Source organism: Haemaphysalis longicornis, unplaced genomic scaffold, assembly GCF_048455015.1.
Source record: "Haemaphysalis longicornis isolate Haplotype H1 unplaced genomic scaffold, Haemaphysalis longicornis Haplotype H1 scaffold_4, whole genome shotgun sequence".
NCBI lineage: Eukaryota > Metazoa > Arthropoda > Arachnida > Ixodida > Ixodidae > Haemaphysalis > Haemaphysalis longicornis.
Window position 1 is genome coordinate 52,851,825 of NW_027526361.1, and position 20,731 is coordinate 52,872,555.

The window sequence follows — 20,731 nt, forward strand, 5'->3', positions numbered from 1 at the left end:
TCTCAGCATTGCATCTAAAAAAAGCGAGCGATGGGAAGACCGACGAGTGAAATAAGGCAAAGGAGGAGAGTGTCGCGAAATTGGGAGGGGAGGGCGGTTTGCCGTGGCGGCGCGAGCCAGCGCTCTCCGAAAGTTTGCAGGGGGGGAGGGGAGGGGGCAGTATGCTGTTCCCGCACGAGGCGCTCTACGGCGTGACGCTTGGAGAAAACGTGAGGGGGGCGTGCGCGTGTCTATGATGTGCGTTCGCTTAAGACGCAGTTCGCGGTCTTTTCCTGAGACGCACATCGCGCCGCCGACGCAAAGGCTCATCATCGCTGCCGTCGAGAAAACCCACGAGTGAGTGCTGCCTCAGCGCACTGCTGCTGCGCCTAAATATCGCATTAGGGAGCATCGTAATCACCAGCCATGTTTTGTGTTTGATTTTTTTTTGCAGTCGCAATTCTCTACGTTCTATGCGTTCGAGTACGTTCAAGAAAAGTCCTGCTACCTCTGGCCACGTTGCGTGGCGGCGCTGGGGAGTGCTTTTCCCGTGAAGCTTCTGACAGCATTCTAATTTCCCATTCGTAAGGTTCATATTTGAACGCCTTGTGTGGCTGTATGGACTTTCGCATCTGCGTAAGGTGTCTTCACGTTCCTTCTGACCTAGATAGGCGTGCCAACCTTATCATCCTACCCTGGTAGTAAATGACTCAAAGTAGTAGCCGCGGCTCTAATATCTAAAAATACCTAAAAGCGGGGAATGTTGGGACATAAGGTGATACGTTATCTACCCACAACTCGCCTGACAATGTGAATTACTTACGTATGCCTTAAACCTATCTCTCTGGCAGGAATCATTTAATTGTCTTTATAACATCACCGGAACTTCCCAACCTATTGTTGGGCTGGTTAGTGCTATTCACTTTTCGTCGAATTGCGCTTTTGTAGCTTTTCTTATCAGCAGGTACTTTACATAAAACGCGTCTGCTAGTGCGCAAAGACTAACCTAAAGAAGTCACGTAATGGCAAAGCTTGATATGCTGTAGAGTCTTTCACGTCACCAAAACGAGTTTTTCTTGAGTCTATAAGGTTGTCGCAACTTCATACCTTGCGCTTTCTTGCAACTGTAAACCTTTATAGACAGTCGACTTTCGCTACCATTGCTTCGAGGGCACCACGGAAGGACGATTTCAATGAAAACAGCGTGGAGACTGGGACCGAGGACGAGGCAACACGAGCGCTCGGTTGTTCCTTCGCTGGTCGAGGTCTCCGTTCTTTTGCCATAAAAATAACGGTTAGCCTGGTAAGGACATGTTAAGGACATGCTGCATCGTTGCGCCTGCATTCCATACCTCAAGACCAGCCACGTGACAACGCTGTCCACTTCCACTTCCCAGTCCGAGGAGGGCGCTTAGGATTTGTACTAGCTAGACTCTATAAAATAGTCTCTCTCTCTCTCTCTCTCTCTCTCTCTCTCTCTCTCTCTCTCTCTCTCTCTCTCTCTCTCTCTCTCTCTCTCTCTCTCTCTCTCTCGCTCGCTCTCTCTCTCTCGCTCTCTCTCTCTCGCTCTCTCTCTCAACCTTATGTATGCAAAGAGGCAGTTAGGTGCTTGTAATCACCATTGATGGCGAATACAAGGGGTTCGGGGAGAACCCCACGCAGTATTTTCTCCCAAAACTTTACACACCAGTGAAGCTGCTAGAGCAAAAGGACCCGTTTATTTTAATTTTATTTTCCTTGTACTTTTTTTGCGCTCGTGTGGCTGTGCCTTAATCTCAGGTTTGCGTTTCCCGTCAGTATGAATTCACAGTGCGTCACACCGCCGGTGTGGAGATCACTCATTCCTCTGTTCCAGCTAACAGCTTCTTAGGACGATGGTCCACAGCCGCCACATCCCCTAGACCGCGTCTGCCCTGCGCCAGAGTTCGCAAAAAGGCTAAAGGAGGAGCACGTCTCACTCATGCCGAGATAAGAAAGAAATCGCGCCAGCTCCCGATCCCGACCACAGCTTGCGCGGCTGTCCACATCCCGCCCGGGTGGGTGTTGGGAAAAGTAAAAGCACACGTTGTTTCCACCGTTCCTATTGCAAGGTTCCGGCGTGCGAGACGTTATTTCAGAGGGACGTTGTAAGCGGAGATTAGGAGGCGGGACCAAGGGATTGCTGGCAACTATGTGACTCACCGACAGGCTGGCAGATCACACAGCCAACGGGGTGATGGCAGCGGCACAATCGCCATCGTCATCCCGAGAGTTTGGATTAAAAAAATGGCGCGTTGCACGCATGCCAGAAAGATTAGCGAAATTCGGGAGAAGCTTACCCTCCTGCCAACGAATCACGGGCACACGTCTTCAAGCGCTCTCTCCAGTCCTGTGAGGAATCGATCTCAGGAGAAGACGTTCGAATGGCCATTTGTCGATAACCTGGAAGCCCGCATGACGTGGCTCTTGAAGCCGTTACTGAAGGAGGCCGTTCTTGTCGACACGGCTGTCGTCAGGCAAACTAGGTCTGAGGCTGCTCGCGGCAGGAATGTTTTGTACTGCGAGTGGTGGGGCTGAGAACTCCACTTTTTCGGAAAAAAGAATATTTATTTATTTATTTATTGTTATTTATTTATTTAATTACTTTTTCATTTATTTTTATTTATTTCTTCGCTCCTCAGGCGTCGACCACCGAATTTAACCTTTAAACTCTCCCCCCTTCCTTTCTTCCCCGTGCTGACCGATGCGTCCACCTTCTGTAATAAAGTGTTGTTATTTATTTATTTATTTATTTATTTATTTATTTATTTATTTATTTATTTATTTATTTATTTATTTATTTATTTATTTATTTGGTATCATCACAGGCATCCGACCCTGCTGACAAGGCATGTCCTACCGACCGTAAAAATTTGGGGTATGTAGAATGCGTCAGGAATTATTTCATGGGATTGTTAAAGAATTTTCGGTTTACTAATGGGCAATACACGGACAACTTGAGACTAGAGGCTTTTCGTACACCGATCACAGCGTGTTGATTTTCGCTGGCGCAGTGGAGAAGCTGCAATACAATTACAGACGTTGTCCTGTGACGCTTGATTAGTCGAAAAGATTTCTTAGAGATGTCCTTACCAAGGTACAGTAATTTCTAAGTGGTTCACCAACTTTCTCGAATGCGAAACCCATTCGCATTTGTTTGTAATGGAGAGAAAGGCATATATATCTTCGCACTTTTGCGGGATAAAAATGAAAACTTCAAGAAACCCGAAATTTATGACGTATCAGTAAAAGTTACGGCAATGGAATGCACATACCATTTGCGAGGACGTATGAGGGAAGAGCGTTGTTAATAGTTACTTGGTTACTGCGGTGAAACATTATTGTTTAGCACACGAGAGAACGGGAAGAAAGAAGCGCACAGGAGTGTTAGTCCCGTCAAGGGTTGTGGCAAATATGGCAGTTAATCTCCTGTCGGGGTAACTGCTGCCGTAGTAAGCTGTGCAGCTAAGATTGTCAACGTGCTAGGCGACCTTGTAAGAAATGTGCAGCTGACTTGTCACAAATGTGTTGACCGGCAATGTCTTGCCGCTATATTTAGTATTCCTGCTAACGAGTCCTTTAGCATTAGTGTCATTGACACAACTGTAAGACGTGAACTGTATGACGCGACTGTCAGTCATAAGAGCCGAGGCACACCGTTAGTTACGCCGCTATTGCTGTCTGATATGCGGTCAGGGTCCACTCCTCGCTTGTTAAACATTCTTTAGTCCCTGAGACTTGACGAAAAAAGGCTCTCAACCTACAGTAAGTTCTATTTAAAAAGCGCTCATGAATCAAACGGTTAGGACGCAGCTACTCTTGCTCGAGAAAAATTGCTCTACCATGCGAACTGGACTGGCTTATCAATGCTGGACACAAATCTACCAAACTAATGTGCAGTACACCAGCTCACTACTACATTTGCTGCTTCGCCTAGTTTACTAACGAAAAAAGAGCTTTGGCAGTAACCGAAAATGTAACGTTTGGAATAGTCATTCAGCATTCCCCTTCAACAGCCGTCCAAGCCACGTGCCCGTATTCATCTGTCATTATCATACTCATCCGAGTCCATTCCGCCGGCGCATCTCCACGTTACAGCCATGTGTTCTGCTTTGCTCCGGCCCTTAGGTTGTGAGAACGCCACCAGCTGTACAACAACCATTAAACTGCGAGTACGGGCGTAGGTTCACCCCTCTCTCCATTCATGGGAGCAGTGAGTCACGGATGTGCGGTTCACGCTTCTAACCGAGCTCTCTAGGCCATTGATTGTCCTATGCAAGTTACGCGTGCATTTACGGCTCGCTGGACTTCTCACAGCTGATCCATCCTCTGTCTACGACGTGCTCTGCGCAACAAAACAAGTTTGGAAAGAAAATCAGCGTTGGAAAGCAAGAGTACCGAAGTTAGTTTTATGCGTACGTTGCTTTACCCGCCTACAGGGGCAAAGAGTGACTGGAATAAATTAACGCCTCGTCGCAGCCACGCATCGATCAAGTCAGGATTGAGCGCCTTGTTTATTTGTTTTAGGCGTAAGCTTCAAGTGCTCCATTGTGCGAAAAAGCATCGTTGTTGCCCAGCACAAAAAAAAATGATGCACCCCTCCGGCTAACTACGGCGGCGACTGAACGTGACGCTTTTTCGTCGGGGATATTTCTTGGTCGTCGTCTGCGTTTCGACTTTGACTCGCAAACGCTTTGGACTTTCGCTCACTGAGGTTTGGCGTTGACTCGCGCGCAGTTTGGTCTTTTGATAACAGCGGCTTTGGCTTGGCAGTTCGCCTTCTGATTTCTCACGAAGAAAGCTTTGCGTTCAACCATCATCGTCGTTAGACAGAGGGGTCATGATTTTTCTGTCTAATTTTGCATGTCCAGGCGCCCCTCTCCAAATCTAAACTGCTCCGAGCTTGTCCGTATGGCGTAATCAGGTAGATGCGCAACGTGAGGAGCCTAGCTTCGGTTCCCTTCACGGGAAGCGCCGGAGAAAGTTGCATTTGCTGCAGTGCACTTTCGGCACACCATATGATACCAGTGAGACGTATAAAGCTTCGCTTTAAAGGATCGCAGCTTTAAAGTAGTAAAACGCACTGATGAAAATGCTGCAATTCGTACCACCCTGTGTATGGAGATAAATTTCGATCAAGTAAACCAATAATTTGGAATGATAATTAGATCCAGTGGAGTTCGTACATGAATTAAACTCGGGTTTCCAAAGGAGGGACCGGGCGCATTATTAGCGCCTCAGCACGGTTCCAGCAGTGGAACAAAAGTTAGCCTAGTGCTCTTAGTGACGACGTCATATCGCGCGGCCGGTGAACGCGATGGCACGTGAATAAAACTGCTTTCGCCTGCCGGTGTGCCCTCCGATTCTGGGAAAGCTCTGGCGTGGAGTGTAACAAGTCTGACAGTAGAAGTAACACCCCCCCCCCCCCAAGAAAAAATAGAGAGAGAGAGAGATATAGAGATACTTTATTTCGACACGCGTGTCCAAAGGACTGCTCCGCTTCTGGTTGGGTTACAGGGATTCGTCTAATAGTTCGGGTGTGTTTGTAAAGGGGCTCACAAGCATGGTCCAAAAGAGCGCTACAAGCTCCTTAGGGGGTATGACCCATGCCTCCCAGCAAACAAAGCAGCGGAAGCAAAGAAAGCGACGCCAAAATGGTTTAGCGGTAAATAAGTCTGATAAGTATCGCTAAGCTTTCACCTTAGAAACACCCCAGTAGAGTTGTGTAGACGTGTGTGCTGTGTGTGTGCGTGTGTGTGTGGATGGGGGGGAGGGGGGTCCATGGTTATATCTGTTCTTTTGTGTTTTTTTATGTCAGAGAAAAATAAGTTCGATGGGTTGTCTAATGGCATTTCACCTACACTAATGGAATAAGAAGGCTGTTTTCAACGGCAACAGCTACTTCATTCCTAAAACGTCCGTCGATAGTTGCAGTCCCCAGGTGATTCTCAGCACAGTGCACGATATTTGTTTTACCCGCGATGGTTCGCTAACGTTGTCAGGGCGACTGTCCCGCTAAAGAACCGGACGTAACGAACGTTAGTCGTGGCTGGCATCCTGCGAGCACTCCCAAACAACGGGAGCCGTGGCTTCCAGCCTGGAACGTTATTACTTCCACCATTACCTTCTTCCGTTACACGATGAGAGGGCCCAGCAAAGTTCGAAACTGCTATCTGCTGGAAGGCGGACGTGACCAGCGCAGGACATTTGGGAATGAGTCTGGTCAGAGAGGCAATCATCCGGTGAATTAAGCCAAAGTTGTCCCCGTCATCAGGTGTGCGGCTCAAATTGGAAGGTTTCGTTCGTGGATATGCCTACCTGGTTCGGTGGAGCCGTGCAGTTCTTGCGTGATAGGGGTGAAACGGTCATCGGGCTCAGCCTCTTAATTAGTACGATCCTTCATCTCTGGTGAAGGTAGCTTGATTAAAGTCATGGCGCTCGCTATTGCATAATATCCGACATCCCTCGTTACTTGTTGTAGAAGTCGTGATAGTCTGCACGTACTGACTGCCTTAAAACTATGAGGGTGGTAAGGTAAGGCACAGACGTTCCGGAAAATAGGATGTCGCGACTACAGAGAGGAGGTTGACTGAAATACGAGCGTACTTTTCGGACGATAGTAGGGGTTAATTTCGCGAGTACGATTATGGTGACAGCCGCATTATACGCACTCAAGGAAGCCACAGCGCACGCAAGCACGGACTCACGCGTGCGTGCATGCACACACGAACACACAGGAGAACGCGAAAGTTTGGTGATTTGGTTTGGGGGACAAAGTTATGGTAACGCGTTGCGGATTATTCAGCGTAAAAGGCAATGAGTGTGCATTGGTTCAGCAACGGAGCAATGCCGTAATTGCGCACATAAAAAACTTGAGGTCGGCCACACACGAACGCTTGCTTTTTCAGCACCAGATGAAGTTGCCATTCAATGCAATACGTTGGTCGATACATTGATTCCTAGATTGATTGGTGGAAAGACAGTGTCCATTTATTGTTATCGATTGGTGTGAATTATTTACTTCGTTAATCATTTGATCAAGCCATTGTGAATTGCCGCATTTACTACGGTCCACTTTGATAACAATTAGAAACTGAGGACTCGCCTATTTGTTTGCTGAATTTTTTTATCGATCAATAACACTTGATTGAAATCGTTTATTTAATTAACCATTTTTTCATCTTTTAAGATAGTGGTTCTAAAAGGTGCCTCACCGACCTCAAGGAGTCCGCGTGGGCATTTTCGCGGAACCGTGAATAGCGCTGGAAAGCGCTCCATTCCACTCGACTTTTTGCGATACACTTCGGCTGTGCAAAAAGCCACATGCACGAAAGGTGGCATAGAAGAGGTTTATGGGTGACGTTAGCTGCACGAGCCAGCACTTAGACCATATGCCCGTATCAACATTCTTTATCGTGAGGCGACCAATGAGTTTTGCGAACCTAGAAGGGACCCCGTATACTCACGGTTGACAACAACTGTCGTAGGTAATCCTCCTAGTCCCTATAAAATACCCATGTACGTTTGATTCCCTGGAAACCAATGGAGGAGTCGAAGCTACACAAAACAAACTAGTGCGCAAATATACACAAGGGTAATGGTCATCAAAGAGTTGCGACCTAAGCAAACTGTCATTTTTATTTGATTTTTCGGTTTCAGAAGCCGTGCACGCGAATTGAGGTAAACTTTGTTGACAGCCCGGTAAGGTCGTTTTACAATGTCTAATGCCGGTATGCCAACAGTATTCCAGGTCGAGACAACCGTTACCGAATTGGCTCGTCCTTTCGCATTACACGTTGCAGAAACTCGCGCGCCACACGTTGCAGAAACTTGCCGTGAATTAAAAGTCTTTGTTCCTTTCTCACTCTACCGGCGTTGAGTCTACTGCCTCTTTAAGTCAAACGTCACAGAAAGCACCACCTAACAATCAGTTGTTTCTTGGCCTCTCCGGAAGACATTACACTCGTATTCCTTCTCGTTGTGTCGTTACTATCAGGAATAGGATGCTCAGCGACTGCTGCTTAAAACGCCAGCTTTGTTCTAATATCCCTGAAGGGAAAATAAAACGTGGTTGGCAGCTTCAAACTGCAAAATAAAACAAAAAAAAACACATGTTTCACAAAAATTCTCTTCCAACTCAGTTCAATAATACGCCGTCTTTGGAGAGTGTCACACAGCGTCAAGATTTCCCGCGTTTGGCGATTTTCCAGTCAACGACTCGAACGGGTGCATCACGTCGAGAGACCGGGTGTCATCGACTGGCAGGGCGGAGAGAGCTCGGAGAACGATCAGCTCTCCGCGGGGATGCGACCGCAGGGCGACACGTCGTAAATGTCTTCACCAAACGTGCCGTGAGTGAAAAATGAAGACGTCCGTTCTCCCAGTCACTCCCCAAACTGCGAAGGACCGGCGCCAGAGACGCGACGGAAGGCGACAAGTGCACGAGGGGTGAGGACAGGCGGGACCGATTTCGTGGAGTACAGAGACGCGACACTGTGGCGCCCCAATTTGTGTTCAAGTTTCCCGCTTCTCGGTGTTCTATGAAGCCTACTTTTCTCGCCTCTTCTGCCCTACACTTTCCTGCTCTCGGGCATCCGTCCGAGCAGCGCCGGATGCTTTGTAATCGCTGCCGACTCTAAGAACAAAGGATGAAGATGAAGACGAAAAAAATGACCACGAACGTGGAGAGATCAGGGAAGACACAAGAGAGGCTCGAGCAGCGGACATCAAGCCCTTTCTCGCGCGGAAACTTCTTGGCAGAAAACGGGGGGAAAAAGCGTAGCGTAACGGCAGAACGAATAAATCGGGAGGCGAGTTAGTGGGCAGCGGATCGAGAAGGCGAGGATGGAAATGGCTTTCAATCATGCTGCCGCCGACTACTTTTGAATAACGGCCTCCCAAGAATGATACCGAAAACTTGCCTTCTATGAATCTGGCCTGAGGGACCAGGGTTGGAGACGGAGGGTGGTTAGACCGGGTGTCGGGGAAAAAAAAGGGGGGGGGGGGATCTCTGTAGATATATAAAAGTGGTGCGGCACCGGCGTCAGCCTGCTCATCCAAGTAGCAGTTATTGACGTCGTCAGGCTCTTTGGATTTCCACAACGGTTCGCGTTGAAACATTTCTCGAGACCGACGACATCGTCCGGCGATACCGCTAGTGTGGAAAATAGATTTATAAGGCATACGTTTCGGCGAGTTGGTATATTATACTTTAACGTTCAATAAGCAAACTACACGCGCACATTGTCTCGTGTTCTTTCTTCGTCTTTGTGTAGTTTGCGCGCTGAACGTTGAAGTGGAAAATAGAGCATCAGTGAGCAGCTGCTTATTTTCCCGCCGGAAATGCTGTCGGCGTGTACCAGTATTCCTGCTGTTGAAATTTCCTTCGATTATTTATCATTTTTTTTTTCTTTCCAGCGTGATGTTTGCTTATTTTAAGTCGTGCGTGCACGAGTAAACGACGAAAGGTATTAGAGTCGAAAACGACCCTGGGTTTTCTGCGGCGTATACCAGAACGTTTCCACAGGCAACACGCGAATTATTGTTCAAGTCTAACGGCGATATTAGAGCACGCTTGCGCTGTGTAGGATCCCCAATGGTTCTTGACAAAAATAAGTTAGAAATTGTACAAAGCCTTGCAGCCCGGTATGCCTCAGTAACTCTCTTAAGAACTCGATGTTTATCGCAAGTCATTGCAAAGGGATTTCGAAGTGGGAGGCAGTGAAAGATCGATGGACAGTGGTTCGTTTAAAACAATCCCATACTAGTACGATTCTGAAATTGACATTCTCCGCGATAATTACATTTTTGCACCTCACTACGTGTCAGCGGGAATGGATCACACCTGCAAGGTGCATGAAATTCGTTGCAAGACATTGGCGCTCGCAAACTTATTTTTTCCGAAAACAATACAGCGGAATCAGTTACTTGCAACCATGGTTACGGAACGGCCTGCAGATGCACTTTACGCTTTCATGTGTTTGCTAACAGCTTTGCACTAATACATTGTTGTTCCCTGCGCATTTATTATGGTGCAAAAAGCGTCTTTTTTTTGTGACACTCAAACTGCGTTGTATCCTGATATGATAGGACAGCGTTGTACTTTTACTTTTTCGTCTATTTCTTGCTCATTTTGTAGTTGATGCAGTGTGTTATCCTATTATGTGCAACAGCAACTGAGTGAAAAGCAAGGGAGGGAATCGGTGCAGCCTTTTCTTTGTATAGCATTTTAAGCTCGCTGATATTCCGTAGCACTGTGTGCTGCGACTGACAATGGTGTCTTGCGAAACTTGAAGAGCATGGCGCATATTTTCCCCTTTCCTTTATTTCTGCTCCTTGAGTGAACGAATGTATCTTGAAAAGGCCTCGCGGCCTCTGGAAAGTTTTCGTTGGTTATCAATGCAAATCGATGATGTATTTCTTTTTGGTATCCCTCCGCCCCCCCCCCCCCCCCCCACGCCTCTGTAATGTCAAAAGGCGCTGTGGGTACGAAATAAAGAAAGAAAAAAGAAACGAGTCCTGCTGCACTTGTACTCCGGTGCTTTCTACCTTTCTATATTTCCATCCCCTGAAACATCGAACCAGAAAAAAAAAGACATAGGCTGTAGAGAGGACTGTAAACTTTGCAACAACGAGACGAGCTAAAAACCAGAGAAAAAAAGGAGCCCCATACCACAATAGGAATACTCGGAGCTGAGATTATCACTTTGATGATGATGATAATGATGATGATGTTAATCACGTAGCTTAGGTACAAATATCGGAACACCCGAATAAGCTACAGTCCGTTCCCAAGTCGGTACAAGTCGGCCACGTCCGGCTTGGCGGAGAACGTTAATTAAACGGGCTCATGAGCTGCGCTCCCCACCCCCATCGACGTAAAAGGCACGGAACCACCCTTTCTGCAAAATCAACGCGTAGAATTGATCTTAGAAGATGTTTTTACAATAAAAATTTGCTTAAGTGTTAGAACCACTGGAGTCTTTTTAAAGCAACCGAAGCAAAAGGAGCACGTCTTCGCACCATGTCTTTCTGTGCTGAAAAAAAAAAATATTGCTGTTTTTTTTTCCGAAAGAAAATATTCGCTAATCATTTGTTCCCTTACTATTACAAAAAATAAAATGAGTATGTTGAAGTCGCAGTAGGAAGCGGAAGGGTAGAAAGGAATGGTGCAGAGGTTGGTATCAGTCATGTTTTCTTGTATCGACGTGGTCGCAAATCGGTGGAAAACTGATACCATATTGAAAGAACAGAAATTAAATAAGTGAAAACGAAGGAAAGGTAGCTTGGCCAATGACAAAGAGCAGCGTCCTGAGGATGCATCAGTGGTAGGCACATAAGAAATTCGCTCGCGTATTTGTCTGTTTTCTTCTGCGATTTTCTTGTTAAGGTCAGAGAACAACAGCAAACAACACTTGTGTGAAGTATACCGGACTGGACGCAATTTTTTTGCGAAACTGTTTCCTTTTCTTCCTCTTATTTTGTTTGGTTGTTCTTTATAGTTTCGTTTTCTGGTCCTCCAGTTTCGGAAGGAAATTACAGATGACGAAACTTGCTCCGGGCAAAGTTGATCTTGCGGGGCTGCAAAAACAGGTTTTACCGAATCCCGAGTTGGAGAAGTCCTGTTTTAGAAGTGCAGCTGTTTTCTTCGCTTATAGTTGGCAGGTAAACCCCAAGCATCTATGTTTCCACCCTTTTCCCGTAAAAACGGTTGGTAAAGAGCGTCTTCGTTGTTTTTACACCTGTTTAACGAAAATACTGCGCCTGCCGGTATTCTGCCCCCAAGAAATATTGCCACGAACCATGTTTTGGGTTGTTTGTTTATGTTTTGTTCTTCCCGACCGGCTGCGCCGGACTATGTTATCTGTGTTATCCGTGGTCCAAGTGAAGCGCACGTTCTATTCTTTATGCCGCACGCGTTATTTCCTCTGATAGAGAGAGTGTCGCGAACTAACGTCACCAGCCTAGAATAATCTTCTACGATCTACGGTGTTCTCGATGCAGTTCCACTGTTCGAGAAGCCCTCGCGCCGAGAGATAAATGACCGCAGAGCAGACGCCGCGGCATTCCACTCGCCGACGCTCGCTTGCGCACGTCACTTTGTTGACTGCTGCTTCGCCGCCTGTGTATTCTTTGAGGTGCTTAGAAAGCACAAGTTCGCTTCAATAAACTTGCTTTCCTTGAGGACAACTGCGTCGTCTTTGACTTTGTGACAATATTATTTACCGGTTGTGCTGGATTGAGAATGGTGAGAGAAAGACACGAAACTTTTTGAACCGAAAGCTCTGCAACCCAATGTTTCTGAAAGTGGAGTTGGCGTTGTTGTTGATGATGACGATGGTTTGATTTTTATGGCACAAGGTGAACTGGGGCAAACAGCGTCAAATCAGTGGTTATGTATAAAACACTAAAATCGCTCAATAAGAAAGAAAATAAAACCAGTTGAAGACAAGGGTTGTGGCGGGTGTATAGAGCCAGTTTTGATTGTGCATGTGGAAATGAAGTTCAAAAACTTAACACCTCACAAATACTTAAAAACGCGTTTAACGGAAACCATAGTAACATCACCCAAAAACAACCACGGCTAGAGTGGAATGTCTTGTCTGTAGAGTTGGGGAAAGGGTTTGTGTAGTCTTGTTTCGAGTGCCTTGCATTGAATGAGTATGTGAACTGCGGATATGGCCTCTCCGCACCTGCTGCGCAGGGGTCTTGAAGATCCCGCGAGCAATCTGAAAGTAGAGTTGGTAAGCATGTGGGTCTTTACAGCGAAATGCTTCCTAGGCCTCACGTCACCCGACGTGCGCGGCGAAAACGACCACGTTAAAGGGGTCATGCAGACAAAATGCAAGTTCGGTTCGTTCCAAAGATTGCAGCATTAGAATAACACTGACACTACTTTTAAGGCAAACTTCACCCAAATAAGCTACATAATTATCAAAAAAGAGAATGCCCATGCGACCTCCTAGCTCATTTCTTAAACTAGAACCTGTGACGTAATAAGGCCAGCTATGCGATTGGCTGCGGCCGGCAAAATGCAACGCAAATCAACAGGGTTTATAAGCTTGCAAAGCGAGCTGTTTGCGCTTACATTTAATGCATATTCCTTTTTAGCAGTAAGAATGGTGCGATCAAAAATGGAAGTTACGAATGCACACGTAAGCATAGGACCAACAGTGCGTACTGCGCGCACTATGTCGGTTATAGCTGAACGGCCATCCGGCGCGTTGAGCTTACACTGACCAACTGGTATAAAGGTAATTGCCTCCTGTTACTCTGTTTCTCGAAAATACTATTTAACGAAACGAGTACTATCAACCGTAACAAACATTATCCAGGCACAAACTAGGCCAGAAAAAAAGCGAGGGTAGACAGCGGTTTCGAGCGGTATGGTGGCGCCCTCTTGGAGGACGGGCGGCAAAAACATGGGGTCCCGCCGTTCACTGCAGTCCTAGTCCGCATACTTACGTTCACTTCAGTGCTTGCTCTGGGTACGTCATCGCAGATGTCACAAAACATGATTCAGCGGGACAGTCAAGATTATGGCTCCAATTAATTTCTCAGCTCATGGTGGGAAAAGCACTACGACGACGAGTACAAGCAAGTACACGGGACAAAGCGCTTCGACGAGGACAAGCAAGTACACGGGTCCTCGTGGTCGTAGCGCTTTTCCCACCATGAACATTCATTTACCAACAAGCCCAGCTCGCAGTTCTTCTAATTTCTCAGTGAATAAAGTATCGTTTGCTTCCGGAAAAGCGCTTGGGGCACAATGAAGCACCAATCATATTGAATAAAACAAACTTGTATTTTGTCTGCTTGGCCCCTTTAAGGTGCACGAGGAAAAGCGCGGCAGGCACTATAAAATACAAAATATTTCGAAAACAACAATCGTGTTTTGTCTGCTTGGCCTATTAAGGCTCATGACGTGTGCTTCACTGCAGAGGACGTACGAAACTAAATGAAGCTCAATTATATGAAGAAATGAACACCCATTTAACTACATTTCTTATCGCTGTCATTTTTTTTTTATTACTGGGAGCCCCCTTTTGTAACAGAAGGAGGAGTATCGTGATCCCACGGAATTTTCGGAACTCCGATAGTGAACCCAGTGGGGACTGTGACTTTCGATACGGCTTCCCCAGTTCAGGGTTATTAGATGCGAAGCATCTCATGCTTGGGGCTGTGTCCCTCCTTCGTTGTCGGTGTCCGCCGTCCGCACTCCACTGCGCATGCGCGTCTCTTCAGCCCCGTCAGCGTTTCGGCTGATGTCAGCGCAGACCTCTTTAAAAAGAAATAGTTAGGCGGCGTCCTGTTTCGATCCCACGGCTCTCCGGCCGCAACGGGAGGTACGTGGCGCTCTTCCCACTGCGCTACAAAGCGAGACGGGAGCATGTGCTACGAACGCGCCTTATGTCCTTCACTCATTCAAACTACGTCAAGAAGCTACTCATACCCAGCTTTCCCGCTCAAAATTCTAACCTCGCAGGAACCTAGGAAAATTACTTCAGGAAAGTGATATTTGGCACAAAGCAAGACTTCAACGGGAAGATAGAAACACTAGAAGCACTTTTCAGGATTCTGAATAGTTTATGTGTAATTCGCGATCACATTTTACTCCCCATGCATTTCTATGGGATAGTTTCCATGACTCAGGAACGTAGCCGAAAAACGTGCAAGACTTGAAACTGTGCACAAAACAAGTTTTTACCCCCAATATTAGCAGCGCGAAAGAATTTTTCATTACGCTTAATAACTACAGATTAATCGCTGTTGAAAGGACTGCCATGAGCGGGAAAGCTGCACATGGATTCAACGAAGGCACACGAGGCTGCACGTCAACGGAAACGACGAACTGAAAACTAATGGGAACTTCAGTCGACCCCATGGCTGCTTCGCATACTACTCAGGGTTCCCCTACGGGAAGATGGTGCAATTTTTTTATAGGAAGGGATTCTGTTTTTTCAGGTGGCGTCATCAGTTGTCACAGTAGTGTAGAGGAGCAGCAAGGGGTGCAAAAATGTAGTGCATTTCACAAGCTGCGTGCATCAAGGCCGAAGCTGCGGACCGCTTTCTTCAGCCGTACTCCGTAGTTAAGCGTGAGTTCAACGTTCTCATTGGGCGGATTAGTCGAGAACCGTTTAGCATACACAGCTTTGCAGGCAGCTTGTGAAGTGACCTGTGGCAGATCCTGTGTCGGAGAGAGATAAAAACGGGCGCACAAAACGCAGAGACGCCACTGTGAAAGGCCAACCACAGCGGTGGGATGATTGCCTATGACAGCAGACTGCACAATGTCCACATACGTAACCACACAGACGCACTACACAATCAATGAAAGGACATTTATTAAACCTATAAACAGTCGTTACTGTAAATATTATATAGTTAAAAATTCTTCAATACTTTTTTTTTAATAAACAGGTAATAATAGGCAGCTTCCGGTGAACTCACAACGCGCTTGACTTGATTTGTCTGTTATTCCTTAGATAGATCAAGCAAGATCTTTTCAAGTCGAATTCCTACGAGGCACGGCAATTCGTCCAGGCAAAAGAAAAAGCTTGTTTAAGCAAGTCAGAACGAATCCTTTTCCGCCTTATATAATCGCACACGGACACGTTCATAACCACGGGTGTGTTTTATGCGAAAAACATTACGATTTAAAGTGGACCTTCTTGAACAAATACTTTGAATTTCAGCAATTGCACTATGAGCGATTTTATTGTACTTTTAATTATGTTGTAGAGTTTAAGCACTGTAGCTCACCCCAGAGTTGCTAAAAAACCTCGGAAGATGTTCACTCCAGTATTTCGCTGCTGAATATAATTGGTGTGATTTTTCGTTTGCTTACACTCAGCCTGTGCGCGCAGCATCAACGCCGCGGCTCCACTTTCAATTACACCGCGGGGTTCCGAAGCGGAGCGCTTTCAGTGTTCGCCCTAGGGCCCAGTGGGTTGCGTATTACCCTCAGCCTCTGTCCGCCTGTGGCCACACATGCCCGCTGTGCTCTCGGGCCCGAAGCTTGCATTGACCCGTAAGTAAAAGAGGCGCGCGATGACTGACTGTTTCTGCACGAAACAGGCATGAGGCACAGCGCGGGTGCTCCATCGCAGTGCCCCGCGTGTTTAATTTCCGCTTTGTTCCACATCCCCTCTTTCGTGCGTGAGCGTTTGTGTGCTTTCATGCCCGGCATTCCCGCCTATTTTTTCGAAGTGCCTTATTGTGATTACTGCTTGTTTCTAACCAACAGTTCTTGTCATTCTTCTCGCGAAATACTGATTCAGTATCGCACCCCCCATCTTTGTCAGCACTCACCCAAACTGTACTTCATTTCTTCTTGCCTCGGCCGAGAGCGCTCTTCCGCCCCCTTTCTTACTCTCGCTTGTTTGGTCGCTCTCACTCCCCCTGGCGTTCGTGGGGACGTCGCTCTCGCGAGTATATTGTTTCGCAATTAACAAGGATGACATGAGAAGAACACGTCTCACATACAATGCACGTGACCACATTGTTTCTTCTTGTCTTTGTCCAGGACTCTCTCTCTTCATCCCCGTGGAATTCGTGGAATGCGAAAAAATATACCATGTTACAGCTCGACTACTCAGCGTAGATGTATATTTTCATAGCTTAGCTTCGCCGAGACTACGATAAAACGTATCGTTCACACCAGCGTCTGCGTCGATGTGAAAGGGTTCCCTTCCTGTCTTCCACGCCTTCCTTACTAAATCTTCGCATACCGTTCTGTGAATTGGCGCGTAGGCTGAACAAAATAGCGCTGGGGGAAATGTATTCTAATCAAGGCAGCTTGTTCTTTCAATACAAAGAGAGAACGCGCCTTTGCTTAATAGGCAAAAAGGAAACAGCCTGAAAATCGGAATGCGTAATGACACCCTGTGGAATTTCAACTAGCCACATAAATTAGCATATGACAGCGGCTTATGCGAAAGGAATGAATCTAGAAAAAATTGGGGAAGGAAAACAATTTTACGTGCGAATTTCGCTACCGGAGCGCTGACAGGCTAAAATAATGTTCGTGTGTGCATAACGGAGTTTTAACATACGCATTTGTAAAACTGGATCATAAGGGAAGTGCCTGCTACAGCTCTCTGTTTGCGCATTGCAACTGTGAGCCGAACTTGAGAAGATAGCCGAGGTACCTTAGCTTATTATCCCAGTAAAAAAAAGGCCTCAGAAAATATTTTTCGGAATAAATAAGGATACTGTGCGAGGACAAAGTTAAAATATAAAAAATACGACGACACCTGGGCATTCCTTGTGATGTAGTCAACAAGGAATCATTAGTTTCCAAGTACCGAAAGTACCCCTTCAATGGCACCGTCACCCTCTTCCGTTGGCGTCTTTTAGGGGCGAAACCCCTTAAACGCTCGGGCCGTTTGCGTCTGATGTCGTCGTCGTAACCGTCGTCTCATGTCGTCATGGCACTAAAACACCGGGGCCCTCGTTTACGCCTCTCGCTAGAACGATTTGTAACGCGTACTAAAAAAAATTGCCGCGCATGCCTGCTCCTTTCCTTGCAAATGTCGACGAAAGACGATAGTCGACTGGCGCCCCTGGCGAGTAAATGTCTCCTTCTCTTTCCCGCTCGCCTCTCATGCTATTCCTCTCCCGTCTCGTTCCTCCCAAGATAACACGCTAGATGTTTGCTCAAGTCAATTTAAATTTACCGCGTTCCACAGCTGCAAGTCGGGCGCCTCGATGCCAGCGGTGCCGTACGGCGGAGACGCCCGTGAATTGAGGCACCCTACTATAATGTTTGTATAACCACGTTGACTTATACTTTACCATCGTTTCAAGCGGAACATGGAACCTATCCAGTGGAACCTTTCGCTACTGTTGCCGTTTGACTTTTTAAATGTCGCCAGGTAGCGCAGTCAACAGCCGGCGACGGTTTCCTGCAGTTGATGTAGTATTTCATTTGATATCGCAAAATCCAAGCATCCGTGATTTTTTAAATAAAGGAGCAGTGCGAATATTCCTGATGTATTGTTTTTCTGCCTTATATTTGCGTAATGTCTTGTGCTTGTTCAACAATGCTGACAAGTATGAACATTAACACCGGACTTAGACGTTTAGATTTCGCTGTGGGTATATAAGACTATTGCGCAGTTTCTGTTTCACTTTGGCTGGGTGGTTGAATCGAGTCACAGACACACAGACAGACAAACTGACAGGCAGACCAAAATTTCTGCATTTAGGTAGCCCAAGAAAGACTATTGTCTTTAAAACACCGGGGCACTAGTCTACGCCTCGCGCTGGAACGCTTCGTAACTCGTACGAGAAAAACACCGTGAGTCACGCCTCGCGCTCAAAGACACGAGACTTTTACAGCAACGCTGTACACCTCCCGTTCCCATCACCCCCTTCTGCATCCCTTTACAGTGGGCTCATGCTGTATCTTCATTTCTTTGATACCTTGGTGCTGTCTGAGCTATGTTGCTTGCCAGTACTCCTAATATGACTTCGGTTGTGTCGTACTATAAATGCAGCAAGTAAATTGAAATGGAAGCAAAACTAAATTAATTATGCTTTATTCATGACTATACTAAGGCACTTTACGGCAGTTACCGACAGTAGACTTACCTTGGCCCTTTTTGAAAATCTATTTTAGTTCCCACGGGGTTAGTATGCGGAAAGTTCGCAAAGCTTGGCAGTAACTTGTTGTAATTTTGTTCCACTGTGTTGTTTCCCGCGTGACTTCGACTTTAGGGACTAGGGATCAAAGCAAAGAATTATGCCAAAGCATTAGAAAATAACATACGGGTTTGTATTTTTGATGCTACGTAAAACATGGACTCAAAGGTTTCCGCTAGAACAAATTTATTTATAGCAACAGTACTCAAGAGTATGAGGACAAACACGCCAGGAGTAACGACAAAAATACCCTGTTTTCTGCACAAAAATCTCTGTAATGCACAGAAGCGTTCCTTCACGCATGTTGTTCTGCGCACCTGTCTGAGACACAAAGGCTTATCAAACGTCAAAACTTCCCAAAATACCGTACTGCTTCCACAAGGCTATAAGATCGGTATGAGACATCTCTTCAACTATCTTTTTTTCCATTCTGTCATTCATTTCCGGCGTAAAGTGTTCCCTCCACCCGCCGGTACGACCTGTACGCACGACCCCGCTCATCGGGCGTATCGCTCCAGGCTGCTCGAAAACAACCCGCATGCTTTCAGGAACGTTATCCTCTAAATAGGATGCTTGGGGTTTGACGCTGGCATCCTTCGAAGCGTGGTTTTTCATGTACTCGGAACTGCTGCGGTTCACGACGTCGTCCAACATGGTTTTGTTTCTACGAAGTATCTCGTAGCGTTCTCTGTCAATGAACTTCGCTATCTTTAAAATCTGCTTTCTCGGGTCCGCCTTCATGTCCTCATAGTTAAGAAAGAGTACGTTGCGTTCCCTGCGACGGGCGTACCACGGCAGCACGTGTCGGAAGTAGTCGCCGAAGTCCGTTTCTCCTGCGAGAAAGATCTCGAAGAAGTCTTCGAACTTGCCGTCCGCGAAGTCGTAACCATCGAGGCCTTTCGTGTGGTAGAAAAAGGAGACGCAAACGTCCTTCGGATTTCTACACACGTAGAGGTATTTGGCCTCCGGGTGTTTCGGCACGACGTCGTAGGGAAGGTGCGTTCGGATGAGCCCCCTGTTGGGCAGGCTGGTGATGGTTTCGGCTCCAAACTTTTCCAGCGACGGTGAATGCATGTGTAGCCGGAGAACGTCCGTGGGTGGAACGCCCTTGTGCGTAATCAGGTACGCGATCTGCTGCGTCCAGTGCGTCCCGCACTTCGGGAACGAAAGCAGGAACGTGTCGTCTGCTCGGGCGGCGTATTTGATGGCGGAGCGCACCAGCGCTGGAGCAAAGCGCTTGTTCATCCTTATGCCATCGATGTCGACGTAGCGAGGCCATCTGGATGGCTCGGCAATCTCCACCGCCATTTGTAGTTTTGGTTCTGCGCAAACAATACAGTAAAGATTCGTTTTAACGGAGTGTCACTTTATTCGAAGTTTCTTGCAGTCCAAACTGTAATTCAGGGAGAACAACCCATTACCGCCTTCAGCAAAGTGCAACTTATAACAAAGTAAGCTACTTTTTCTGGGGACTTTGATAAAAAAAGGTGAGCTGCAGATGGTACGTTGAACTTTTATTTTTTTATTTTTTCTGAAGAGCGAAGGTAATGCGCTTGTGGGGAATAAGCACGTCGGAAAAAAAGTGTTAGTTGTGCGCTTATAGGTTTTTTGCAGTATTTATAGAGCACCTCCGAGTTTGGCACTGAGTTTTATGAAATTATAAGCGTGGATAACGAGCAACATCGGTTTGAGACATTGAATTGAAGGAACCAAGTTTGTGTACAACACACACTAATGATTTCAACAAAACCATGAAGATCACGGGGTGGGCGGTATATTAAGAAACATAAACGTTTAGTCCCTTCTTGGAAGAAATCGGGCAAACACAGAAAGTGATGGCGAGACAAACTACCCATCGTCAAGTACATACATATTACCGGCGAGAGGTATATCTTTTAATAAACGGGCAATTCCGGTGGCTTTTTGACCAAATCGAGTTATTACCTCATTCATAATCCTGAGGGATTCCAATCGCTTATTCAAAGAATATCATCCCTTAAGCATCAAAACACACTTTCAAAGCAAAAAAATGCAAAAGAGAAAATAAATCCCAGCACGGGACCGATCAAGAGTACGCTTCAGTGACGTG

The 20,731-nt window shown here is 46.6% G+C and overlaps 1 protein-coding gene across 3 annotated transcripts in view; it reads right to left on the reverse strand.

Annotated features, from left to right (window-relative positions):
- Positions 1-20,731, reverse strand: part of LOC144178698 (sulfotransferase 1E1-like) — a 326,559-nt gene that overhangs the window by 119,803 nt on the left and 186,025 nt on the right. For 2 of the 3 annotated variants that reach the window (XM_077706716.1, XM_077706717.1), the window contains exon 2: positions 18,812-19,964. The exons of the other annotated variant lie outside the window; for it this stretch is intronic. In XM_077706716.1, coding sequence (XP_077562842.1) covers positions 18,982-19,964 — 983 coding nt within the window. In that variant the 3' untranslated portion in view covers positions 18,812-18,981. Of the gene's footprint in view, positions 1-18,811; positions 19,965-20,731 lie in introns of those variants that run through there. 3 annotated transcript variants of the gene reach the window in all.